The 26,970-nt window shown below is 54.9% G+C and overlaps 1 protein-coding gene across 7 annotated transcripts in view; it reads left to right on the top strand.

Moving 5' to 3' along the window:
- Positions 1 to 26,970, top strand: part of MGMT (O-6-methylguanine-DNA methyltransferase) — a 347,601-nt gene that overhangs the window by 279,540 nt on the left and 41,091 nt on the right. For 2 of the 7 annotated variants that reach the window (XM_030832104.2, XM_060286301.1), the window contains exon 5: positions 3,938 to 5,077. The exons of 4 other annotated variants lie outside the window; for them this stretch is intronic. In XM_030832104.2, the coding sequence (XP_030687964.1) occupies positions 3,938 to 4,147 (210 nt within the window). In that variant the 3' untranslated portion in view covers positions 4,148 to 5,077. Of the gene's footprint in view, positions 1 to 3,937; positions 5,078 to 11,630; positions 12,019 to 13,097; positions 13,148 to 26,970 lie in introns of those variants that run through there. One more of the 7 variants, XR_011376787.1, reaches the window with a different exon arrangement.

Below are 26,970 nucleotides of genomic sequence, written 5' to 3'. Positions count from 1 at the left end.
ATTCCATTATTGATCGAAAGGCCCCTTCGTGTTATTTTTGTTGGAGACAAATCTATGGGTTTGGAAGTTTTATAGCATTTGAGAAAGGGTCTGTGTAAGTGATGGAGTCGCGCACTGGATGAATTAGATTTCACAGCGTGAAGATTTCAATGCAGCTGTGATATTACGAGCTTCGTGGTGCTTGATAAAAATTGCATTTCGGGTAGCACAGGCTTTAAAGGAGAGGGCATAGAGGGTGCAGATCCTTTGAAATGTCCTGAGGGCCCCAGTGAATTTTAGCAGGTGTCGTCATCTTGATAGTCTGAAACTTGCCACCAAAATTAGCACAAGCAGAAGCAGTGTTCCCATTTCCGGAGGGGAAGATAGTGCGTGTTTGGTAAGACACCAGTTCTCCATCAAAGATGAAGACTGGTCGTAGCTATCTTTATAATTGCTGTTCCAGGCCAGCAGTCCTGTTATCTGCGTCCTGCATAGAAAGGGAGAAAGGTCCACGTTACACACTTTGTTACAATTTCATAGCTTGTTGGGTGAGAGGGAAGAAAATCAAAGCTCACTTGTGAAATCTGCTGTTCGGTAGGAAAACTGAATTGGTGCCTAAATGTTTGTAAGACTAAATTGAATTAAACGTCTGTCTCTTTATCAGTCAAAAACTTGAATTGTATATTACCTAATCATGTCCTCCCAGCAATTATTAATGTACTATTGTATTTGATAAAAACCCTCAGTCAGGGCAAACAATCTGTTCTTAAAGTTTCCCGCTACTCCCTCCAGGCCGATGGGAGCTGGGTGCTGCGGGCAGGACTCAGCGGGACTCGGCAGCGTGTCTGCTTCTCGCTCAGTTAAACTGCACTGGAGAGGAAGTCTGAGCTCACCCTCCCCGTGCGGGGTCAGAACCCCACAGACGATGCGAGTTACCATGGCAACTCTAACTTCTGGTCCAAGGCGGGACTAGTCTGTGATGTGCGGGAAGTCAGATTCCCACCTCCCAAGCCAACTTACTTAGGTGCCAGCGCCCCCAGGCCCTGCCTCGGCGGTCCCCTGGGGGCAGTGTACAGAGTGTGGGGCTGGAATCCCCTCTCGGCCCCTAAGCAGCTTGTCAACTTGGGCCAGAGGCTTAACGTGTCCCGAAGTTGAGAGTGCCTGGTCTGGGCTCGTTGGAGGATATGATGTCACGATGTGCACATCAGGCATGCTCTCCCCAGAGCGTCATTACTGAGCAACGTGTCTAGGACAGGGACTGGGGATCCAGCCATCCTCCTGGGACAGGTGCAGCCCCACAGAGGGGCACTTCCTGGCAGGCGTGTGTGTGTGTCTGGTGCCCAGCAGGTGACACCCTGCTCCACCCACAGCGAAGGGCCTCCGGTAAAGGCAGAAGTAGGAACGACCACCCGAGGGAGCAGGGGGTGCCCAGATACCATGAGAGGAGGTTCCCCCCACGGGTGGGGTCTTTCAGGGTCTGCGACCAGCTCCCCACCCCGGCGACATCTCCAGAGTGGGCCCCAGTTCCTGTACCTGTGCCCGCTGCTATGACCTTCCTTGTGGAGCGGCCACCGTGATGTTCCCACAGGGATGAGAGCGCTCACCCCAGCATGCCCTGGGCCTGCAGTGGCCGCCCACCGGTGCCCCTTCCTCCCGCCAGGATGGAGCTACCTAGGATGAAGCCTTTCTTCCCCAGGGACTCCAGAGCAGACCCTTCCCTTAGCAGAAGTCTGAACTCTGCCAAGGCCTGGGGAGTCCCTCCAGAGAGCAGCTCTTCTCAAGCTCTGAGTAACTGCTTGTCCGGATCCTTACGCAGAACAACCATTGGTCTCCCAGAGCCCTGTGCAGTGGGAACACGGGGTACAACTCCTTGTGTTTGGTGGCCCCCGGCATGTGGCCATCCCTGGCACACTGGGTGTGCTCTAAGCTGTGTCCACTGGCTGCCCAGGAAGACATCTCCCATCCACTGTGGTTTTCAGGGGCCGTAATTACATCCCTTTCTTTCCTCCCGTCTTCTGAGCCAACTGAGACATGAGTAAAGGATGTTAGCTTTATTAGGATAAAAGCTTGACTGGAGAGGTGGCGTGGCCATAGCCGTGGCAGGCTTTGCAGGAAGTCCCGCCAGAATTAGACGCCCCCGCCCCGTCCCGTCACTGGTCCCTGCAGGGGCGGGCGCTGACCATGTCTTGGGAGAGAAAAGGGCACCCCATGCCGTGGGGCAGGCAGTCCCCCTGCAGGACTCCGCAAGGTGCTGAGCTGAGCATTCTCGTCCATTCTTCCAAGGGTGGCTGCTCAGTGAGTCGTCCTCCCCTCAGGGGGTTTGCGGGGGAGAGACCAGGCCCAGAGCATCCCTCCAGTGAGGTCCTCCATGCGGAAACTGAAAGCAAGGGCAGTGGCCACTGCGGCCCCTCCACCCGTGGCTGTCAGAGCTCCGTGCAGACCGCGGCGCTGCCGTTCCAGGAACAGACCCCAAGCAGGGCTCCCGTGCGCGTCCTTGGGACTCCTGCTGAGGAGGCCCCGCCAGAGAGGACAGGGACTCCCCTCCCTGGCGGGGTTGGCAGCGCCAGTACGGGGTTAGGGGGAACTAGGCCTGTGAGTGGCTGCAGGAGTAGCGACTGCGGGCCCTGGGGTCCAGTCCAGTCTGGTGCATGTGGTATCAGACTCCTGCGGGTCTGTGTGGTGTCAGCTCTGGGCCAGGAAAAGAAGGTGCCGGGCGCTGGGGGAGGCCCTGTCCTTGGGGCATCGGCGCCCGGTCCACACCCTGCCTGCCTGTCCAGCCTCCCGGGACCCAGGCCCTCACTCTCCGAGGCTGGGCCAGCCTTGCCCCTCCCCTGGGACTGGTGCGGCTGCATTTTGGGCCGCGGGTGAGCTTCACTGGGTGCACAGAGCCCAGCCTGGGCCCGTGTTTCCTGGTGCATCTCAGGGACACTCGGCCCCTGGGCAGCTGTCACTGCCCTTGGTCCCAGCAGTGGGGCCCTTCTGATAGTCGGCGGTTCTCTGTGGGCTGTGTTTGGACCTGTTTTCACTGTAAAGTGGCGTTGCCTTTAGTGGAATCACTCTGTTGATTTAAGCAGGTACCTGGCTACTCCGCTTGTCTCCAGGTGTGAAAGGCCAGGAGCAGCTTTGTCTTCCCATTAGGGCTTCTTTTGGGGGGGGGCGGGGGGAACCCTGTGGGACGAATGAGGGTGGGCATGGGCCGAGGGTCCTTGCTGGCGTCAGTGGAAGAGCTGGCTGCCCCATCCCAGCAGGTGGGGTACTGGTAGCAGCAGTGGTGGTGGCAGCTTTTCAGGTGGGAACAGATGGAACTGGAGCTTCTCAGACTTGCCATGTCCAGAGACGAAGGAGGAATGCAGGTCCCCCCCAGTGCACGGGTGTAGTGTAAAGCCGGGGTCGGCAAACCTTTTCTATAAAGGGCCGTTCGATCAATATTTTAGGCTTTGCAAAAGCAGCCGCAGGTACGGAGTACCAAGTGGGCGTGGCTGTGTTCCTATAAAACCTTATTTACAAAAGCAGGCGTGGACTGCATGGGGACGGCCACACGTTCCAGCCTCTGGGCTGAAGGGGCCTGTGTGAGTACAGCATCCCCCGAAGTTTCTTCTTAACATCTTGGAAGCGTTGGAGAATTTTACGTGGTACCTAAACTTGGAAATGTCATTTTAAATTCTGCCTCCGTTTTAAATCCCTTATCAAGTGAAATTAAGCGTTCTCCTCCCCAGTCGTAGCGTAAAGCGGTTCTCTAGAAGATGCCCCACATTCGCCTCAGGCGTTGGGCCCCTTCCCAGCCCGCACAGGATGCTCAGAGGCCAAGGGGTGAGCAGTGCTGAGACAGAGCCTGCAGGTGGCCAAGCCCTGCGAGTTGGGCCCTGGGTCCGTCGCGGTCAGGGGCCTTGCCCTGGATCCCGAAAGGCCACGCTGGCCCGGAGCCCCGCCTGACGGAGGCTGCCTCGCTGTTTTCCAGATGCCCATCCTCATCCCGTGCCATAGAGTGATCTGCAGCAGCGGAGCCCTGGGCGGCTACTCTGGAGGCGTGGCCGTGAAAGAGTGGCTTCTGGCCCACGAAGGCGGCCCGGCGGGGAAACCGGCATGTGGAGGGGGCTCCCGTCCAGCGAGAGCCTGGCACGGGGCCCTGGGTGGCACCACCAGCTCCCAGCCTGCTGGCCAGGATTGAGTGTTTGTAGTAACAGCTCGCTGGGAGCACGGCGGGCGGCGGCACTGCCACGTTAAAGGGGCTGGAGCCGTAGGGGTGCCGCGTGTCTGCTCTTCCTTTTCCACATTTTACGACAAAGTGAGTTCAGAGACTGGCCGCCGTGCGTCTAACCTGTTTCCTTCTCTCACACTGTCACTCTTCCATTTCTAATACTGTTAAGTCAGGGCTGAGACAGTGGGGGGCTGGCAAACATGAGGGCGACTGCCCCGGAAGGAGGGGGCATCCGGCGCCCGCCGGGAACCGCTGGCTGCCTCGGGCACCACACCTGTGCCTGGAGCCAGCCAAGGCCCCCAGGGCCCTGGACCCCCATGCAGGCCCGGCCCAGGCTGCAGCCGTGTCTGCCCCCTGCGTGCTCCCCGCCTGCCCTCTCCTCTTGGCGGTTGAAGCTGCCGGGATGATGCTGCTGGAGGAGAGGGGACGGGCCCTGGAAACAGGCGCTTACTGACATTCTCCAGCCTTATTTTTCCAACTGCCAGAAAGCGAATGCAGGATGCATCCACTGGGGGTCATGTCAGTGGAAAGAAAATAACCGCTTGCCGGAAAGATTTGGGAAAACAAACAGCTCTTGGCGCGTGGGCGTGGTTGAAATGGCATCTCTCTGAGGAATGGAGTCTATCCCAGCCTTTCTCTGGACAGAAGGTGACGAGGGATGCCGACCTCTCCTTCCTGACACCTGACGTCGAGCCTGGAAGTCCAGGGTCACACACGAAGGCGGGTCAGCTCTTGTCACCGACGGCAGAGAGGAGCGTCTCCAGCATCTGCCGGGCACATGGTCTGATACTTCAGCACCGTGTTGTTGCTTCAGCGTTATAATTGACTTATCCAAAAAGCGTAAGGGAAACTTGTAGCTCTGTTTGTGGGTAAATAATATGTTGTATGGAGAAAATAAACCATGCCCAAGTGTCCAGTAGAATGCCGTGTCTTTGTCAAGGGTGCCTGCGACAGTGTAAAACAGCAGCAGGGAAGCTTGAGCCGTTTGTGTTTGTCACCAGAAACCTGGGTAAAAATACAGCCCTGCACGGGTACAGTTTGGGTGTACTGTGTATCTCATGGTACCTTAATATCAACAAAAGAGCAGGTACCTAACACAAACTAGGCTTTTCTCACCAGTTTACAATTTATTGCATCCCTTTCTTAGGTCAGCCAAGTTAATTCTGGATTTTTTCCCTCAAAAGTAAAATATGACCATTTCCGCATTATCTTCTGACTTTGATCCTTCTCAGGACTTCTTTACGGCAGAGTCGTGCTCCTGCAGGGAGCTGCACAGATGTCTGATCTTCGGATGGAACCCTGAGTCTCCCCGCTGCGACCGTCCATTCTCACGGGGGCCCTCGGCTCGGCGAGCTGTGAGAATTGTGTGTCTCCACGTGTGAGCAGAGGGCCTATTTCTCTGTCCCGATGTGTTGGGAGGACGAGTGGGGGACCTGGGGTGCCCTTCGCACTTGGGGGCTGTGAAGGTGGTTGGCTGCGTCCCAAATTGTGTAAGGAAAATGCTTTGCTCCAGTGACTTACAGTCCCAGGACCCCTCCTCTGCCCGGAACGGAAGCGCAGGCTGCGATGCCCGGCCTGCAGCACCCGGCCTGGGGACCTGGGTGCGGGGCTGTCTGTGCGCTTCCAGTAGAGGGCGCCACCGTGGTGCCCTGGGCGGCGCTGGGGAGCCCCGGCCCCACTTCTGCTCAGTGACGGGTTTGAAAGTGGGGTAGGGTAGAACTCCGATCCAGATGCCCTGCGGCAGTCCCCGGGGCACTTGCCATCCGGGCTGCCAGCAGGCGGGCAGGCCTCTCTGCGGTGCGGTCAGCCCTGAGGACACATCGCAGGCCCCATACCCTCTGCACGCGGGCCGGGCCTCGGCCTGGAGAGTAGGCATCCCTTAGGGGGACGGGGGACTCCCGCTGTGATCTCCAGATCCTCAGGCAGCCTCCGAGCGAGGGTCCCGGGCTGTGCAGCCTGCAAGGGCCCGGCCCGCCGGCGAAGCTGCCCGAGGGGACCCTGCAGCTCCGTGGCCTGGCGCCACCGGTTTGGGCTGCGCCCTTGGGGCCACACAAACTCTGCTCTTTTTCCTGCTTCCCGGGGCCTCCTCAGCCATCAGAACACGCTTGAGAGACGCCCCGGGCTCCCACTGGCAGAGCCGTCCCTGAGTGCCGGCCACGAACCATTCCAGGGGCAGCGGGCTCCGAGAGGCCACCTGGAGCCGCAGCCGCTGGAGGGGCAGCAGGTTTGTGAAAATGCAGAGGACGGGAAAGGCCCACGGAAACACGAAAATATTTTCCCCGTGAAGAGAGATGTTGAAGCAAGGAGTCTGAGTCCTTTGGCTGCGGCCCCAGGTCCCCTCACGGGCGGGTTTCCCTCCATCCAGTGCCGGGCCTCGACCCGCCAGCACCGGACCCGCGGGACAGCCGCTCGGCCAGCGCGTGCTGTGTTCGCCGTTCCCGGACACCCGGGTCGTGAAAGATTCAGAAATAATATTTGTCTCTGCGGAAGCACACGTGTAATGTAATAGCTGCCCTTGACCGCGCGGGAGGTGGGGCTGCGAAGGGTCGTCGTGTTCCTCTCCTGGGCTTTTCCCACGACGGGCGGGAGGGTCACGTAGACCCACTCGCTCGCCGTGTCCGAGGCTGCAGAGGGGGGGACGCGACGGCAGAGCCTGACTCCCTGGCGCCCGAAGACGAGGGGCTGGTGCTGCCGAGGGGCAGGGGAGGTGCGGGGAGGAGTCGGAGCCGCTCGGGCAGCCAGGCCTCTGGGGAAGGGGGCGGGTCCGCCGTGGAGGAAGTTGGTCGGGGTTTTTAACTCGAGTCCGCGCGCAGCCGGCACAGATAGCAGCTGGCCGGTGCGGCGTGGTCACTGCCTAGCAGCACTGTCGTCTCCAGCTCGAGTCTCTTCGGGTGCCCGTTCCCGCCCAGGGCCTCACGTTTTCCACCCCGCATTCTTCCTTAGGCAGCACCTCTGCTCTGAGCAGCCAGGCATGTCCAGGGAGGGAGTCACTGTTCCTTAACCTGTTGTGAACAGCAGTGTCATCCCAGACCGAACTTCCTCTGAAGCGTCAGCGTGGGAGAGAACGGAGCAGGCGGGTGGCTTAAGAGCTCTGGGAAGCAGTGGCGTGGTCGGGTGGAGCCCTTGGGTTTAGGCGCTGCTCAGAGGAGCCCAGGGGGCGGGGAGCCCCGCTTGGCGTGTTTGTCCTGGCGCAGCCCAGGCAGGGCGCGCAGGACGCGCAGGCCCCGCTGGCCACGTCCTCCGCACCCGCAGACTCACCCGGGCTGCTGGTGCAGCTGCAGCTATGCCACAGGCAGCAGTGCCAGCTCGAGCCTCGGCCACCATGGGAACAGGCAGGACGTCACAGCCGAGTCGGCGAGGACTGTCCACTTCACCTCAGAGCTTGCCCAGGACCTTAGTGCTGTTTTGATTTCAAGCTGCAGTGGTAACAAGTTATCTTACCGTGGGGCGCACAGAAGGATCCAGAGTCTGTTTTCTTTTACTCAGAAGAGTTTCCCAGAAGACCGGTCAGGAAGCTAAGCCTTTCCCTGTGGCCTCTGAGCTGGGACGTGCTTGGGCCTCCAGGTGCCTTGTCTGCTGGTAGGTTTTCTTGCTGCCGTCCTGGCGGGGGGTCCTGGGGACGGGCACTTGGACGCCCTCGGTGAGGATTGAACTGTGTTTGGCCTTTCCCGGCCCAAACAGGGTTTTTCTTTCTTCTTCACAGGCATTTGATTGAAGTTTCTTTAGGGAGCTGAAGTTCACATCAATTTTACCTGTTATCAGTTTGAAAGACCCTGAGATTTAAATGGAACTCTGCCAAGCAACCCCTGTCTGTCTGTCTGAAGGAAACAGGGTGACAGTTGAAAGCCAGGCCTGGAGCCTGGAGAAACTGCAGGACCCAAGTCTCTAAGTGACTGAGGGCAGCCGTCCAGGGTCCTCGGACGCTGTGGCTCCAGATGCGGACAGATGGACGGCGTCTGGCCTCCGTCACCCAGGTCGCCTCCGGTAGGATCTGTGCTAGGCGGGCAGGAGTGGACGAGGACGCGAGGACGGCGCCTTGATGGATGAAAGGGCGTCGTTAACAGGCCTTTAACGTTTCCCATTCATGTTTTTTTCACTGAAAAAAGCCACAAGAAAAATATTCCATGTGGCCAGCAGTTAAGATTGATCCCGAAAACATGGCGTCAGTGCTGCTGGCGCCCACAGGGACCTTCCCACCTAGCAGCTTGCTTGCAACTGCCACTTTGGGATGGGGGGGACGGTGCTCGGACTCTCAAGTGGCCACAGGATACAGGACGGACTCTCCCAGTGGTCGTCAGGGACTCCCATGCGGTGGGATGCTGAAGGAGGGGGCAGGAGCTGCCACCCCAGGCTCCGCGCTGGCTCCAGGGAGCTCTCCAAGTGGCTATGCCGGGCGCGTGTGTGTGTGTGCGCGCGCGCGTGCGCGCACGTCTGCGCGTGTGTGCATGTGTGTGCGCGCACGTGTGCCTGTGTCTCGATGCCAGTCCCAGGGCGACGGAGGGGGTGTAGCCAGGGATGGAGCAGAGGGGCTGGGAGTGTCACCTCTTCTTTCCTTGTTTCTCAGGTTGGGCCATCCCCCTGGCACACACAGCACCGCACGCACACACACACCAGGGTCTTTCTTAAGTCTTCTCGTCACATGTCACTCTTGTTTGGTTCCCAAACACAAGCAATATGTGTGCTTCCAGACTGGTTTGTTGACTTAAATTAAGAAAAGCCCAGCTGGAGATGATATCAGTGTCCAAACATTAAGCAACATGTGATATTGTGCAAAAAGTATTGCTTTTGCGTGTTCTGATCGCCATGACAACAGGGCAGAGCGGACGCACATGTGAGACTTCTGGCAGGAAGCACAGGCGCAGGTGCGCGGCCGAGCGGCGGGCCCAGCGGGCAGGTCTGGCCCCGGGGCTGTGGGCACGTTCTGCTGCACAGGGGCAGCCTCAGCCACCCCGGACCTCTGAGGGGCCTGTGGGGGGGGGGGTCTGGCCCCAGCTGGAGGAGCAGAAAGCTGAGCCTCAGATCCAGCTGAACTTGGGCTTGTCCCCCCAGCTCCTGTGAGCAGAGTGGGTGCAAGCACGTGGCCCATCACCCCGAGCTCAGGGGCCCCTCACGGGCGAGTGTGGACCCCTGGAGGCCTGGGAGGAGGGGAACGCGACACGGCCTGGCCTGACGGCCAAGGGGGCCGGCGCAGCAGGTGTTTGAAGGCCCAGAAGCCAACAGAGCCTCGGAAGAAGTGGTGGCGGTCAGGACGCGGGGGAAGGGCGGCCACAGTTCCATTGAGGAAGGTCGGGCTTGATGCGGTTGGGAGGCGCCTGACCCCGCTTGCTTCTGTGACAGGGAAGCTCTGCACGTGGCAGGGGGTGCTGGCCTCGTCTGCAGCCTCTGACGGGAACCTTTAATCTGCTGCTCTTCTGAGTGGTGGCCAAGGGCCCCTCGCTGCCTGTCTGCCACCCAGAGTGACCATGTGCCAGCCCCGCGGCCCCCGGGCAGCGAGGAGGAGCTGCTGTGAGGCCAGCAGTGCAGCGGCCGGCCAGGAGACAGCAGCTTGGGCACGAGGGAGCGTTCAGTTCCAGAACGTGTACTTTTGTTGGGATAAACTCTACGTAACCTGCGACAAAAGCAGTACGAAGCGATTTTAAATCTCTGGGGCCCTGAGAAAAACCAGGTGCTCTGTGTGTCTGACAGCCCTGAAGCCCTGCCCTTCCTCTCTCCCCAGGAAGGGAGGAGAGGTGCAGCACAGTCCTTGCCCACCTGCCTCCACAGCGACGGGGACTGGCGTCGTCCCTGTGCTGCCGGACCCCCAGCCGGGCCGTGGGAGGCGCACTTCCTTCCTGCCAGTGATCTGGGAGAAGCACAGCCTCCTGCCACCCCCCAGGGAGCCCTGGGAGTGTGTGCACCGTCGCTTACTCCCGAGCCGGTTGTGTCCTCCAGCTGTGTCCCAAACACACACCTCTGGCCTCCACGTGACTTCAGCCACAAGCCTGAGGACAGCAGGTCACACAGTGGTTCTGGCGTCCAGTCTGAGCTGAGAGCCCAGCCCTGCTCACCTGCTGAGGGGTTTCCACACCGTCTCCAGGCCGAGTGCCTCGTGCCAAGCTAAGAACCACATTTATTTAAAAACTGCCTTTTCTTTGAGATGCAGAATGACACGTCTACGTATCACAACCCCAAGCAGCACGTAGCTGTCGGTACTTTTCCCTGCAGACGTCTGACGTCAGTGCCAGGAAGCAATGTGACAGGCATTCTGCAGTTTCAGGCCAGTTGGTCTCATGTCGATGAACATATTTTCACAAGGAAAGCGTGGAAGTTCGTCGCGTGTTAGGCCTGAGCCTGCCAGGGTGCTGCCGACCCGTTTATCGCCAGTGACGGCCTCCTCTTCTCGTCCCCAGCCCCCTCCTCGCCCCCTTCTCCCCTCTGTCGTCCCCCTACCCCCAAGGGTTTCTCGCAGACCCCACTCCCGACACAGGTGTCTGCGGACTCTCCAGCCGGTGTCTGTCGTGCTGGTTCTGAACTCTCAGGCTGCTGCGGCCTCTGGGCTCCGTGCTGGGAGGACGGTGCCAGGCTGGAGCGTTCTCTCCTCAGTGCCTCTCGAGCTGGCCCCTCTGTGCTGCTGCGCGGAAGGCAGGCGGCAGTAATGCCCGCGGGTGAGGAGCTGGGATCGGAGCCCAGTTTGTCCACTTCAGTGGTTGCGTTGTCCTGCGTGCGCCACGTGACCGCTCCACAGCTTGGTTTCTGTAGCGGATTGAATGGGGGCCCCAAAGAGAGATGTCCACGGGCAGACCCCTGGGACCTGTGCATCTGGCCTCATTTGGGAAAAAGATCTCTGCAAATGTGGCTCTGTGAAGAATCTCAAGGTGAGATCATCCCAGATTATCTGTGTGGCCCTAAATCCAATGGCTGCCTCCGTCACAGAGAGAGGGGGAGGAAACCCAAGGGGGAGGGAGGCCCTGTGAAGAGGGAGGTGGAGACTGGGATGATGGGCCCCAAGCCAAGGTTGCCAGGAGCCGCCAGGAGCGGCTCCAGGGTCCAGAAGGGGTCTCCCCCTAGAGCCTCTGGGGAAGCGCAGCCCTGCCGACCCCTGGGTCTTGGACTCCTGGCCTCTGGAGCAACAAGTTTCCGTTGCTTTAAGCCCCCTGTCACTGGTACTTTGGTGCGGAGGCCCCAGGACACTGACACGGCTTCCTTATCCGTGTAGAGGGGTGTGTGGCACGTCGTCACGCTGTCAGGTTGCAGTGAGTTAGCCCGCTGCTGGGAGCGTCCTGCGTGCTCGGCGGGCGGCGGTGGTGGAACCCCCCGCAGGCTAGCTGCGGGAGCCCTGGGGATGTGTGTGATCTCAGCACCCTTATCTGCCTCGCCTGTGGACACTCGTCCACCTTGCGTGGGCTTCCTGAGCGTTTAATGCATCAGAGTCTCACCTTGTTCCCTTCTCTTGCCTCTTGACTGTCATTTACAGTGAAGCCTGGAGGCAGCTCTGACATGGGTCGCCAAGGCCGTCCCTGAAATGAGAGAGACTTGGTGTTGCCTCTCTTCTGGCTTGTTGACAACGGAGGTTGTGGGTTGTTGCGAACGCCAGGATGGGTGTGCAAAGTCACAGCAGACCTGCGCCCGGGGTGTTGCAGGTCCAAGCAGTGACCCCTGAGAGGCTGCCCTGTGCAGGTGACACTCAGAACGTCTGGCAAGACTCTGACCGTGGCCACAGCACTGCTTATGAACCGTAAGCAGTGACAAAAATGACTCACAAAGGCCACGCTCCCCAATGGCCGGGCCGGCTCTGCGGGTCAGGGACGGCGTGCCAAGCTCAGCTCAGCCAGCGGGACGCGTCTTTGCTCAGGAGCCACCAGGTACGTTTGTAGTACCAGGGATGCCAGCGTGGTGTCCTGAATCCACCATAAACGGGGCGATGCAGGGCTGGTGCAGAACAGACCGAGTGGATCCATGGACCCAAATGGCAGGTCTGGAGTAGAGGAGGGTACGGGTGACGTCAGCCATCCCGTGAAGAGATGTCCGCCTGGCTGATGGTCCCAGAACTGCAGGTTTAAGTGTGAGACAACACTTTATTATAAGCTGGGTGAAATAATAAAAAATGTGTAATTCTCTGCCTACAGCGTTGTGCAAAGGACGGGCGCTCGCTCTCTCTCTCTCTCCCTCTCCCTCTCTCTCCCTCTCTCTCTCTCTCTCTCTCTCTCTCTCTCTCTCTCTCTCTCTCTCTCGCTCCCTCTCCCCCTCTCCCTCCCTCCCTCCCTCTCTCTCTCCCTCTCTCTCTCCCTCCCTCTCTCCCTCCCTCCCTGCCTCCCTCCCTCCCTCCCCCTCCTCTCTCTCTGCCGGAGGAGCAGGCCATTTTGTTGTAGGGCAGTTAGGTAATGTTAAAACGTGAAATTCCCCCAAACAATTCCACTTTTAGGAACTTACTCTGGGGAGAGATTTCCACGCGTATACAAGGCTACAGTTACAGGGATACTTGTCATACCATTATTTGTGACGGCAACAAGTAGGAAACTACATAAATGTCCCAAGGACACGCGTTGACTAAGTCATGATACATCTGTACAATGTCAGGCAGTCCTACCACTAAAAATGGTAACATGAGTCTGTGTTTATCGACATCAAAAAGAGGGCCTTGACTCACTGCTGAGTGATAAAGGCATGTTGTTCTATGAAACAGGTTTTTTTAGTTGGGCTTAAGAGTGTAAGACTGGGAGAGAATCCATCAGAGTATTTTCGTGGAGATATCTTGGTGGAAAGAGTTGGGGAGAATTGCTGTGTGTGTGTGTCTGTGTTGCTTTCCAGTGTTGTTAAACTTTTATAGAACGTACGTATGTATTATACAATCAGAAAACTGTGATCCATGATTCTGTCTTAAAGATATATATTTACACATAAACACACATATGTATACATAATATATCATTTTTTTTTAAAGACCATCTGTGGAGCGGAGTACAACAATGATTATCTCAGCCCGAGGAAATCGTGAGTAGTTGGATTTCCTTTTCTGTGCTAATCTGTAGATCCTAAATGTTTCCAGTAGAAATGGGTTATGTTTGTACTTATGAAAGCACATCTCTTTCCTCTATGAAGAAGGGTCCCTGGCAGATGTAGTGAGAAGACAACGCTGGCAAGTGCAGTCTGGTCTCAGGAGTGGTGTGGCTCAGGAGGCAGCCCCACCGTCTGTTTACCAGAGGTCCCCTCTCCACTTGCAGAGCAGTGAGGCCATGGGAGCAGTGTGCACACTCCCTAACCAGGCCGTGTGGCACCAGTGTACGTACGAGATCGGCTCGGGGTGTGTCTCAGAGTACAGAGTCATGGAAGGAGGTGTGGGTGAACTAGAAAATCAAGAGGGGCTTCCTGGAGGAGGTGGCGCTCGAGCGGCACTGTTAGCTCTGGACAGGACATAGAGGGCATTTCAAGTGGAAGGAGCAGCCAGATGCGTTAGAGCAGAGGTGAGCACAGGTGGCTTTGGCCCCTGCGATAGGAAACCAGGGACCAGCAGGAAAGTGGCCGTTGTCGGGCAGGGGGAGGACTGACACCCCTGCCGCAGCCCCAGGCACGAGGGGTCCATTCTTGGTGGGTTTGGCGTGGTCACCAGTCAGGAAAGCAGTGCGCGGCAGTCATCAGCCCTGTGCTGAAAGGGGACACCTCGGACTCCAGCACCGCCGGCTGCATGGGGCAGGAGCCCCTCCAGGTCTGCGCAGCCCCGCGCCCTCTGGGGGCTCTCCCTCCACCTGCCCGGGGGCGGCGTGCCCCTCTGAACCGCTCCTTGGCCCACTGAGTGTTGCGCGGCACCTCTGACGTGGGGAGCTGTCACGGGACAGGACGGGCTTTCCGGCAGGAGAGAGACCAGGAGGAGGGCGGGCCCGGGAGAGGACCGCGTGGGCCGGGCTGGGGGGGCCTTCTGTCCTCGGGGTCGGGACCCGTGAGAACACAGTCCGCCTGGCAGAGCAGGCCTGAGCCGCGTGACGCCAGCCCTCTTGTCTCGGCGTCCCTGTGTTTTACATAATGTCACTGTGTCTTGTTAGAGAGACTACTAATCCTTAGAGCTAACGGTACTAACTAATTAGTGTAAAACACTTTGAAAATATAAGGAATTCAGATGAGGAGTATAATTGGCCAGTCCTCCTGGTACTGACACTTTCACTGTGTCTCTGATGGAGCTGTGGCCTGACTTCATCCAGGAGATGTGGTTGTCCAGGCAGGGGGCAGGCGTAAGCAAGACGGGCTGTCCTTAGCCCCAGACGGGACGCAGTGCGCCCCGGGCTACCGTGGGGCCGGGAGAAGTGAGCCGGCCAGCCCCACTGCCTCACCGCCCCAGGACCTCAGGGAGCCATGGGGAGGGGGCTGGGTTGGCCCGAGGCTCCAGGTCGTGACCGGATTAGTGCCCACAGCCTTGTCGAGGCTGGGGGGAAGGGCAGGGCCCAGGTGTGGCCAGCCCCGAGGTGGCTTCGGGTCCTAGCCGTGGCCTGCCGGTGGGCAGCAAACCTGTTTGACGTCCCCTCTCTGGAGTAGCGCTTATGATGCCACCTTGCACTTCCTCCTGAGGGTGCAGACGGAGCTGTGAGGCGCCTGGCACGTGCAGTTTATCCTCTTTTCTTCTTTAAGAGATAAATGCAGGGTTTCCTTCTCAGTGGGCAAGTCACTCAGAAAAGATATCCAAGCCCCAGACCTGGACGACACTTGGCCTGACCAGTCCACCCCTGGGTGTGGGTTTTCCACTGGTGTTACTGGAGAAAAGACGATCGCATGTTCTCTTCGGTGCGCTACTTTCTAAGGATGTATGGAGCTGTCAGCACATCATTAATCTCTCTTTAAACCAGGGTGACAATATTTACATTTAAGATCAAGATGATGATTATCTGAAGAATTCCCCTGGAAGCTCTCCTCACAACTGGAGAAACACAGCAGCCAGTAAGCAGAGCCCCATCCTGGGCCAAAAATAACAACGAGCTGGTCCCGGAGACCCAGCCTTACCGAGGGTGATGTAGGTGAGGCCAGCGCCCGACAGAAGCTGGTCAGCCGCGGTCAGCGGGATGAACTCGGCCTCAAGGAAAATGACGGCCGAGCCGCACATTCAGTGACTGAGCACACAGACACAGCTTGGCAGGTGTCTGCCTCAGCCAGCCCAGCGGCCAGAAGACATTGCTGTAAAGGACTGTTTTAAACAAGAATCTGTGCCCAGACGAAGCAAAGGACCAGCGCCCAGCAGAGGTGAAAAGCCAGCTCTCCAAGCATCCTGGGAGCGTTCCAGCGGGTCGTTCGTTCCGAGAGCGCCCCCTGGGCGCCCTGCAGCCTCCGGCTGGGCCTCTTCTCAGCTCCTGGGGCTGAACAGTGACAGCAACGCTGCATAGGGACTAAACCAGCAGTCGCTGGGTCCCCACGTCTGTGCTGTGGAAACGACCTTCTCGTGGCATCATCAGAAAGCACTTTGGTAGATAGGTAGCGTTACCAGCAAAGGCAGACTTTATCGTGCTTCGTCCAAGCCGACGCCTGGGACCCTCCGGCTTGGATGATGTAGGCTTCCCCTCAGCAGGAAGTTACGTGTTGTACGTCATGAAGTCCAGGCTTGAGCCCGAGGCCTTCGCCGCACCATCTGCGTGACCCCGCTGTGATCAGTGCCCGTGCTTGTCATTCCAGAGTCAAGTCTGGAGTAGGCCACACGTGTCTGTGCAAACGTAGCACGGACTTCGGTGAATGTTCCAGGAACTGAGAGAGTCCGTGAACTAGTGAACGGGACAGTGTCTGCGAGTCTGCATGCCATGACCCCGACAGCCACTGCGTGTTGCCTTGCAGAGTTAACACGCTCGGCTTCTGACTGCCGTTTCCTGCCCCCATCCCCCCCCCCCCGACTCCAAGCACACTCCACAGGAGTCTGTGGACGTGAGCACAGAAGCCAGGCCGAAGAGTGTTCACGGCCCTGCTGTGTGAGAGCAAGAGCCCGGACGAAGCTGAGCGTGCATCCAGGCGGAAACACGCGTGTGCCTGCAGGCGTGTTCACAGGGTGAATGAAGTACTACGCGGCAGTGAAAGCGGACACAGCCGCGTGCCGTGACAGGCGTGACTCAGAAATGCAACGACAAGCAAACAGTGCGGGGCAAAGGCTGCAGACGTGCGATACTAGTTCTATAAAGCTCACGAGCCTCAAGGGATGCACGTCGCTTTAAACAAACAAATACACGCACGCACACGTACAGTCATATACATACACACACACACGCGTATATACGATCAGACCTTTGAAAAGACACGGGAATGTGAACGCACGATGGAAGTTGTCGCCTCGGGGGCAGAGGCGGGAGGATGAACGCGTGTGGGAACCACTGCTGGGACGCACTCAGGTAGGCTCGCGCCTTCCAGCGCTCGGGCTGGCTGTGGGTTCACTGGTGTCCTTGTGATACTATTTCACGGCCTATGTGCTACCCACATTTTCTTCTACTTTGTGTCAAATGTCTGCATCTTGAAAAATGCAAGCAGGTCCTTGAAGGCCATCATTCTGTACGCCGTGTGCCTGTTTCTGGGAGGCTCTTGGCGCCGTGGGTGACTCCAGAAATGGTTCCCATTGAGCCCCGTGAACTAGTTGGGGCAGGGCGGTGTCCTCCCGGTCAGCGGGAGGGTCCCCCGCGCGCACTCCTGCGGGAGGGGCCCGGCCTCTGCCAGGCTTGCGGCCCCGGGTGGGCGGCACGCGCCGTGGGCGGAGGCCCTGCGGGAGGGGCCCCACAGCTTGCTTATGAGCCGCCCGGTGAAGCAGTCTGGGGGGCCCCCAGCAGCGCCCGCTCCACCAGAAGAGCCACTGCTCCCGGGAGCTCGCGTCCCCTCCTGCAGCCCAGACGCTCGAGCAGACGTGAAGAGCAGGGACCCCCTGCCTCTCGGGGCTTTGGCCTGGGGATCCGCTAGCTGTAGGCCTTGGGCTTGGGAGACAAGGCTTGGCCCCGAGAGCTTTCAGACCCATAGCACAGCAGGACACCCAGCTAGGAGCGGCCCGCACAAACCCTCTTGGGCTTAGCGCACCAGCTTGGCACAAAGAGCTTCACTTGCCCAGTTAACCGCAGGCCGGAGAGCGAACTTTCAGAGAAGCCCGTGGAAAAGTGGGTGGGAGCGGGAGAGCCGCTGCTCAGGAGTGAACCCGCGGGCCCCTGTCCTAACGGTGAAAGACGATTGGGCCAACGAGGGCCGTTCAGACTTAGGATTGCTGGACATTTTCTCAAAAAGAAATCAAGTGACCCTGTCCCTTCAAGGAGAGCGACCAACAGAGTTTGTTACCAATGATAAAAATTTGTTTTTGAACAAAAATGAGAATTTTGGGGAGCTTGCATCTGCCACTGTGAGCTTTACAGCTTCTGAATACTTAGATTTTTCTGATGAGACTGGTGGTGACGTCAACAGATGTTACTTTTGTAATACTATGTAAAGAAATGCGTCAATATTTGGAAGATGCGTGTAACACAGTGAGCCAGTACTTCCAAATGACCGATGCACGGTGTCACAGACCCGGCCGTGGTCGGGGAGCCCTGCACAGTGCAGGATGGAGGGACCGAGTTCAGTGCGAGGTTCGCTGCGGGGTTTCAGGTCCTGCACGGCAGCTGAACTTGAACAACTCCCTGTTGTCCAGTTCGGATGCAGGATCAGAGAAGAATAGCTGCAGTTTACTGAAAAGGCTGTGAAAATCCTCCTCCCTTTTCAACTACGAGTCCATGTGAGGCCAGTTCCTCAACCAAGAGGAGTCATGGTGGTCTGAAGAAGACAGGAGAACCAGCTGTCTTCCTAAATGCCCAGCACTGGGAGATTTGCATACGTGGAAAACAGTGCCACCCTTCTTACTAAATTTTTTTTTTTTTGCTTTGGAAAATAGAGATTTTTTAATTAAGTATTTGTGAACTTAGGCAAGTATATATATAATCGAGGTTTTGCTATTTTTAAACAATAAATAATTTTAAATTTCTGTTTTATTTCCTAGTTTGCTGTCAATAGATGTAACCCAGGTATCTATTGTTGTGGCCTCAGTAACTTTTCCGAGGGTAGAGGTGAAGAGAGCTCACGTTCTGTAAAGGGCTAGGGGTTGGGATGGCGCTGTGGAACAGCCCTGCTTCAGGATTTCATTCAGAAGCTACGTCCACAAAAACGATTCCGCCTGGGTAGGCATGGGAGCTTATTTCTCCATTAAAATGAAATACCAGGAACACGTCCCATTCCTGTGTCTACGTTTTGTGCTGTGACATCCCCAAGCCACATCCCAGAGCAGGGATAAAACCAAGTTCTTATTAAGCTGCATTATTTTGATAAGTTAGGTGGGTAGTTTACAAACCAGCTTTTATCCTTTTGTGTTAAGACTGAAACACCACCACTAAAAAAGAAATAGATTAAAAAAAAAAAACACCTGAATTGCAGACGGATGGAAGTTTCAGCATCCTTTCCGTCCGGATGTTCCCTGAGCGGGTGAGGGAAACTGGCAGCTGTTAGCCAGTGATTCTGTGTTTTGTGTTTTTTTTCACTTCGTGTTTCATAAGTGGTTTTTAACCAGGCCCCGTGAAAATGTATTATTGTTGGAAAACAAACCAAGAAACAAGGGATGGTAGTTTAGTACCGGGAAGTTAATCCTGGAGACCCCGACCTTTGAGCAGCCCCGTGGCTATTGATTTCCAATACCATGAGGTGGCGTGCCACCCTAAGCATGGGGTCCAGCCGAGTCCAAACAGTTTCTCCCTTATCAGTTGAGTCCCTGAGTACTTGAGCATTAAGACAACAAATGTCCACGGTTGACGGCATGTCACATGGCAGCCGGGTGGACGTGCCAATCTTCTAATGAAGTCGGGCTGTTGGCAAACACACCAGTCATCACATATTGAAGGAGGCCTTCTTTTGTGTATTTCCAGCACTCTTGAGTGCTTCGAAAGATACCAGTTACATCATTGTCTCAGGGCCAGGCGCCGAGGGAGAAGCATCCACCCACTGCCAAGACAGAAACAAGCGAGACCGGAGTTAAAAGCGAGCCGGGGCTGTGTTCCGCAGGAGGTGTCAGAAATAGTTTTTCCAGTTGCGCTCAGTGGAAGCGATACTCTGAGTAAAAAGCAGTGGCTCCGGTGCCCTCATTTCTCCTGCAGAAGGAGGCATGTCAGTAATCCCTCGCTCCCAACTTAACTTGCTCCCTACGTGGAAGAATCGGTATCATTTTTCTTAATATTGAGGGAAGGAGAGCAGTCGATGCCTTTGGGTCTGAACTAAGGGATGCTGGCCTCCCGCTCATCAGCCGTGATGTGTGAAGCGGGTGAGTCACGGGAGACGCTCTTACACCCGGGCACACTCTGCCAGCTGCGTCCACCCCAACCAGCGATGAATTACGGTTGCCATCTTGTATTGATTACTGAAAATGTTATGTTCACGGGAAGAAAATGCCATTGCTTTAAATATCAACATTACTCGGGATTTTAAAGTTATTTTTTTACAGAGACATGTGGGATAAAAAATGTTAAGCAATTGAAAGGAGTGAGGGGAGAGCAGAATTATTAAATCACAAAAAAATCAATTCTCAGTTTGGTCTGGCCAGACCAGCATGTCTCGGCGCAGGTAAGTAGTTGAAAGTCAGACACGTCTCTTACTGGACTTTTTACAAGAATGGAGAAATGTATAATGAAATTCAACAAGGAAACTGGAAAAACAGCCAAACTGGTGCAGCAAAGTGGTGAATAGCATCATTAGCCTCCTCTCTGTATTCTTGTGGACACTGTGTGCCTGCAACCACGGTGCTCAAGACCAGATTGCGGGAACAGGCTGACAGTTAGTAGCTAACTCAGCAGTGCTGGGTGCAAACTGCCGTCTTCCTGTGGATTTACAGCTGCCACTTCTGCTACTTCAATTAGTTCTATAGCACACAGATGTTGCTTAAATGTTGCTGCTAATGATACTGCAATAAGCGTAAGATTCATGCCATATTTTGAGGCACGTAAATTTCTCAAGTGGCACAATTAAAGTGGAAATATTAGGTGGGGAGAACTTGGCAGTCTCTCCAACTTGGAAGGCACACCCGCTATGCAATAATGGGTCAAAAATTCATTCAAGTTTTACTGCTGTTCCGAGTTTTAAAAGACTTTTCACAGTTGAATGCAAAGTAGTAAAAACCAGGGTATTAGGAAATGAGAATGCAGTTGTGTTATTCAGACACGACTTTTAATTTCAGATTGAAATCACATGCTCACTTTTCGGGATATGACCAAAGGGAACAGTTACAGGCTGAAGAGATGTCGTCTCTAAGGGTTGAAAGTCCCAAGTGGAGATGCGTTTGTTGCTGGGCCAGCAGCGGAGCCAGAGCTCCCAGGACTCGGGGGAGCGTTACCATCCCCCCGCAGCTGGAAAAGCAGAAGCTGTGTTCTGGAGCAGGTCCCTCGCCACTCCCCCCCGCCCCGAGCCCCGCCTCGACAGGCCCCACACCAAGGCTGGGGAGATGCGCCAACACACGTGCGCGCACACACTTTGTGACACGAGCGTGCCCGTGCACACACTCAGCCTGTGCCTCTGACACGGCGGGGAGGCAGCTCAAGTGCTGCTCCCGAGTCTCCCTGCTGCCCTACGGAAGCCCCGTCGGAATTTCTCTCCCTCCTTTGTAGTCCTTTTGTCTTCACAGCATAGTCCCCTGCCTGTCGCCGAATTTTCTTTTCCATGAATAATCTCTCCTCTGGAGAAGAGCTTCTCCCTGACTGGTCGTCAAATCTGCTTTTGATTTCCTCTCACACGGACTTAAAAGGCAGGTGCTTCTGCGGGGCAGGCTTGCTCCAGTCGGCCCGTCCGCCTCCTGAGCCTTTGACCCCCAGCCCGTCTCACTTAGCGATATGAGCTGTCCGGTCGGTGACTCCCTGGCACCCCGTTAGGACTCGAGGCCACATGCTGGGAGGCGGGGACATGAGCCCCTCAGTGTCTCTCTGGTGGGTTCCTTTCCCGACTTGTCCAGCTCCAGTGATTGGGGGGGGTGGTATGCGGTGGGCCGTCCAGCACAGTGTTGTAGATATTCGCCCAGTGCCTACTTTCCCCTTAAATGATGCAGACCATTCGGTGAAACCTTCCCAGGCAAGCCCAGAACTGAATGGTCCAGCCTTCAGGAGACCCCTCAACGTCTGTCTATCTGTCTCTCCCCTCTCCCAGCCTCGCTTCCCCCCTCCCCTCCGCCGGCCCATTGCTCTGAGCGTATAGCACCTGGATTATCTATAGCAAATCTTACAGATGTCAGGATTGCCTTGTTCTGAAGCAAAAAGGACAATGAGTTCCTGCTGACCTCGGTACAGTGGCTCTCGCTGGAGCACAATATGTATTTTCTCCTGGCGGTGAAGAGCCCACATGTAATTGATGGAGAGCAGAAATGTCACGGGAGCCTTTCTGTTGACACTGCTCCGCGCGTGGAGGGAAGGCTGGCCCGGCGGGGGCCGAGCGTGTGCCCGGGAACTTGTAATTTAGCAAGGAAGAGGCGGGAGAAATTAGGCGGGTCAGACTCCCCAGTTCCTGATGAGCTATCCCAAAACTGAGGGCCACGAGGAGAGTCCGTTTGCACAGATAGACCCAGAACCAGAGCCCAGCTGCCAACAAGGACCTGTTTCCAGCCCTTTACTGCCTTCCATGATGCTTAATGTACCGTTTGTATATGTTGTCCTTGCAGTGTATTTGGTGCGCCCTCATGTATTTTATTCATCTCTGGCTTTGCACGAAGGCAAGCTCCCAGCAAAACTGAGATTTGTTATTTCCCACCATCCGTCAAATGTCTGCGTGGTCGGCGCGATGGACTTGATTTAAAGCATAAAACGTTAACTCCTGCTCTTGGGGGCCATTTCCTTCTCTGTCCCTGGTGTGTTGGTGGAGTTGTCTGGACGCTGGAGAGCTGGCCTTCCCAGAGGGGCCGGCGGCCACACCAGAACTGCCTTCTGGGTCGGCACATTCTCAGGGCCCCCAGAGGGGAGCAGCTGGTGCTTTTAGGCTTCTTAGGGTTAAACATGGCAAGGGGAAGCTCCTCGTGGTGTAAATGACAGGCACAGATGACGCGAGTTTGCTAACACACCAACCATGTTGCTCAGGGAGGGAGGGGGTGGGGTTGGCGTGGGACTGTCATGGTCCACACGGCCCCCGGTGCCCACGCGGGAAGTGGTACCGACCCAGGGCCCGGGGCTGGCTTCCCTGCCAGCGTCCTGCTGCCACAGCCGCCGTCACCCGCCTCCCGCCTCCCATCTCATCTGTGGTGCAGAGCCTTGCCTTTGGGGCTGCATCGTCTGCAGTGGGTGTTTGACAGACACACACACACACACACACCTCCTCCCCAGGGGCTGGCCTGCATCCCAGGACGGCTGCTGCCTGGGCTCCACCAAGTTGCACGAGGTGGGACGACGCCCAGGGGTCTTTGGGCCGCGAATCCCCGGGTTAACCCAGCTCTCTGTGACGGGCTCCTGGGCCAGCGCTGGTACCCGTGGTCAGAGCGTGTGCCCGTGTGTATGTGTGTGTCGGGGGGGCGGGGGGGCGCTCTGAGGGGCGCAGTGGTGCTGTCTCCAAGTTCAGGTGAAGGGGACATGGAGGTTAAGCAGGGGAGACAAAGGCGTCCCCTTCCCTGGTGGCAGGTATTATATTAGCAGATGGGAAAATATTAGCAGATGGGAAATCAGCAGATACATTTAGATCAAGATGCAAATTTAAAAGCCGCCAACCCCCTGCACTAAATATTTACACTGAATATCTCGACTCTGTCAGCTTTCTTCTACTTTTGATGAGCCCATACAACTGCTCTTATTACCAAGTCATGTGAAAATCAAGGGGAAAATGTTCCACACTTGAAGAGAAATTCATTGTGAATTAAATTTCAGCATTAAAATAGAAGAAATTTCCAAATTTCTGTCAGCTTTTGGACTTGTATCACAAAAGAGTTCACATACATCCTTTCATGTGTAAGTTGTTAACGTAAATTAACTGTGGTACTCCAGTAGAAAAAAATTTTCCTTTTTTCTCCAAAATAGCTCATACGGAAACCTCTACTGTGGAGCAATTTTAAAAATGCAATTCAACCCCTTTATAATAGCATTCAATACCAAAAAAATACATAAAAATTTTAAAAATCCCTGAAAAACATCACACCTGAGCCCCAGCAAACAACGCTGTCCATCGACCACGAGGTCCTGGACCAGCCACTTCATTTTCACGGACAGTCTCTCCCTCTGTATTCACATCGGAACCACGCCTCACGTCTGCACAGAACCTTACCAGCACTTTGGCATATGCTTTCTCACTTAATTCTCCAGGGCTGTGAGTAAGGACTATTCCATCCAATTTACAGCAGGGAAACTGAGGTTCGGGTGTAAAAATGTGCTGGGACCTGTAAGTTCGAGCACTGGAGGGAGCTTAAATCAGGCCTTTGGACTAAAGTCTCGAGCCTTTCACCAAGGCAGTTGCACTGGGTACTTCAGAGGAGCCCGTAGTGTGCAAATTTCAACAATGGCTGTCTGATACATGAATGAATGAATTTGCTCCTCAAACAAGGGAATGAGTGTCTGCCACGGGTGAGGCACGGTTTGGGCTCTCGGGATGTAGCTGTGAGCAGGGCAGGTGGAGTCCTTGCCCAGTGGGTTTACATTCTGGAGAAGACAGTAGTAAAGAAGGGGAAAGCAGGATCATTTCAAATCATGTGATGCCGTGAAGACAGAGTGTGCAGTGAGTGGGATTGAGGTCAGATCTGGAAGTTTATTGTAATCTATCATCTCACAGTTCTATAGATGGGGTCCAGATTCTGGAAACAGAGTGTTTGGGGCAGGTGATGAAATCTGCCTTTCTCCAAAGACGCCCTTGACCTCCAGAACGAATGAGCCTTGCCATGCATCCAAGGGCTAGATCTGTTCATTTGGACCAGGTCACTGATTGAACCAGGAGACTCAGAGTACGTGATAAAATTGGTCTTGTGCTTTTTTGTCACACTCAAAAATTGAACAGAAGTGTGGAAGCCACCTACCTGGTCACCACAGAAAGCCGGTAAGCTGGTGTCTGAAGAAGTTGCCCAAGTTTCAGGCCCTGATTAATTTTATTGCTATTTATATTAGAGTACGGTTACCCTAGCAACTGCTAGTGGGTGACTGTGGCGCCTGCTTCTGCAGCCTCAGCTCTGAGAGCCCGCACAGCAGGTGTCAGAAGGGCAGGCAAAACACAACCCTCCTAGGAGCCCAGAGCAGAAGAGCGTGGGGCCCCTTGCAGACCTGCGGTCCAGATGGTGGGCAGTATCCCACAGCCCTCCTCCAGCTCAGCAAGCTCCTTGGTGGCTCAGCTGTCTGTCGCTGTGTTTCTCCCCCTGACCCTTCTCCCTCCCCACCCTGCTCACCCATCTCCCTCTGACGCTGCTGGTCCTGCCTTTGCACCCACTCCTCACTGTCGCGACCCTCCCAGCCCTGTGCCAGGTCAGGGCCCCCTGTCTGTGGTCGCTGACTGTCAGCCACCAACCCTCCTCACTGGACCCCAGGCTCCTTAGAAGCAGGGCTGTGTGTCTCTGGGTCACTGCCTGCTGATCCCCAGCCACTTCTGTTTCTTTTAATCACCTTTTAAAATGCCACTATTACGTACAGTATTTGATATGCCTTAGTTTCAACGTTTCCTAGATTTAATTAGACTTAACTCTTGAGAAAATATATCTGTTTTTCCAGTGACTTCCATTGTAACTGGAAAACTGATTCCACCTAAAAAGCTGACAAGAGGAAAACTTTGAGGAGATAATTAACTTAGAAGTCAGGCTTCATATACGGGGGGAGTGAGGAACCCAAAACCACTGTCAGGCCTCAGCTTTGACTTCTCTCCCATTACCCTTCTCATTCAGCTTTATCCTCTCTTCCCTCCTTTAGACCTTCAGACTACAGCAGTGTTCCCAGTGCAAAAAAATACACACCCTGCCATTATAATACTACTAAGACATTTTCTATTTTCTGACTATATTTACATTTGTCACATTAGTGGAAACTTCAGTAACACATGTTCAAAATATTAATAACCCTGATGCCAAAACCTGACAAAGACATTACAAGAAAAATATTATAAACCATACCTTACATGAATATAGATGCAAAAAACAAAAAAAAACTTTAACAAAATATTAACAAAGAAAATCAAGCAGTGATCAAGTGGGTTTATCCCAGGAATGGAGGGTTGGTTAAGTGTTCAGAAATTGAAGACGGTGGAGTAGAAGTACGTGCGCTCACTCCTTCTTGGGAGAGCACCGGAATCACAACTAACTGCTGAACAGTCATTGACAGGAAGACACTGGAACTCACCATAAAAGATACCACACATCCAAAGAAAAAGGAGAAGCCGCGATGAGACGGTAAGAGGAGCGCAATCACAATAAAATCAAATCCCATAACCACTAGGTGGGTGACTCACAAACTGGAGGACAATTATACCCCAGAAGTCCACCCACTGGAGTGAAGGTTCTGAGCCCCACGTCAGGCTTCCCAGCCTGGGGGTCCAGCAAAGGGAAGAGGAATTCCTAGAGAATCAGACTTTGAAGGCTAGCAGGATTTGATTGCAGGACTTTGACAGGACTGGGGGAAACAGAGACTCCAATCTTTAAGGGCACACACAAAGTAGTGTGCTCATCAGGACCCAGGGGAAGGAGCAGGGACCCCATAGGAGACTGAACCAGACCTACCTGCTAGTGTTGGAGGATCTCCTGCACAGGCAGGGGGTGGCTGTGGCTCACTGTAGGGACAAGGACACTGGCAGCAGAAGTTCTGGGAAATACTCCTTGGCATGAGCCCTCCCGGAGTCCACCATTAGCCCCACCAAAGAGCCTGTAGGCTCTACTGCTGGGTTACCTCAGGCCAAACAACCAGCAGGGAGGGAACTCGGCCCCACCCATTCAGCAGAGAAGCAGATTAAACTTTTACTGAATTCTGCCCACCAGAGCAACACCCAGCTCTACCCACCACCAGTCCTTCCCATCAGGAAGCTTGCACAAGCCTCTTAGATAGCCTCATCCACCAGAGGGCAGACAGCAGAAGCAAGAAGAACTACAGTCCTGCAGCCTATGGAATGAAAACCACATTCATAGAAACATAGACAAAATGAAAAGGCAGAGAACAATGTACCAGAGGAAGGAACAAGATAAAACCCCAGAAAAACAACTAAATGAAGTGGAGATAGGCAACCTTCCAGAAAAAGAATTCAGAATAATGATAGTGAAGATGATCCAGGACCTCAGAAAAAGAATGGAGGCAAAGATTGAGAAGATGCAAGAAATGTTTAACAAAGACCTAGAAGATTTGAAGAACAAACACCTAGAAGAATTGAAGAACAAACAAACAGAGATGAACAATACAATAACTGAAATGAAAAATACACTAGAAGGAATCAATAGCAGAATAACTATGGCAGAAGAACAAATAAGTGACCTGGAAAACAGAATGGTGGAATTCACTGCCATGGAACAGAATAAAGAAAAAAGAATAGAAAGAAATGAAGACAGCCTAAGAGACCTCTGGGGCAACATTAAATGCACCAGCATTCTCATTATAGAGGTCCCAGAAGGAGAAGAGAGAGAGAAAGGACCCAAGAAAATATTTGAAGAGATTATAGTCGAAAAATTCCCTAACATGGGAAAGGAAGCAGCCACCCAAGTCCAGGAAGTGCAGAGAGTCCCAGGCAGGATAAACCCAAGGAGAAACACACCAAGACACATGATAATCAAATTGACAAAAAGTAAAGACATAGAAAAATTATTAAAAGCAGCAAGGGAAAAATGACAACATACAAGGGAACTCCCATAAAGTTAACAGCAGATTTCTCAGCAGAAACTCTGCAGGACAGAA

This window comes from Globicephala melas, chromosome 16, assembly GCF_963455315.2.
Source record: "Globicephala melas chromosome 16, mGloMel1.2, whole genome shotgun sequence".
Lineage (NCBI taxonomy): Eukaryota > Metazoa > Chordata > Mammalia > Artiodactyla > Delphinidae > Globicephala > Globicephala melas.
Note: the sequence above shows the minus strand (reverse complement) of the source record. Positions and strands in the feature narration are given on the sequence as shown.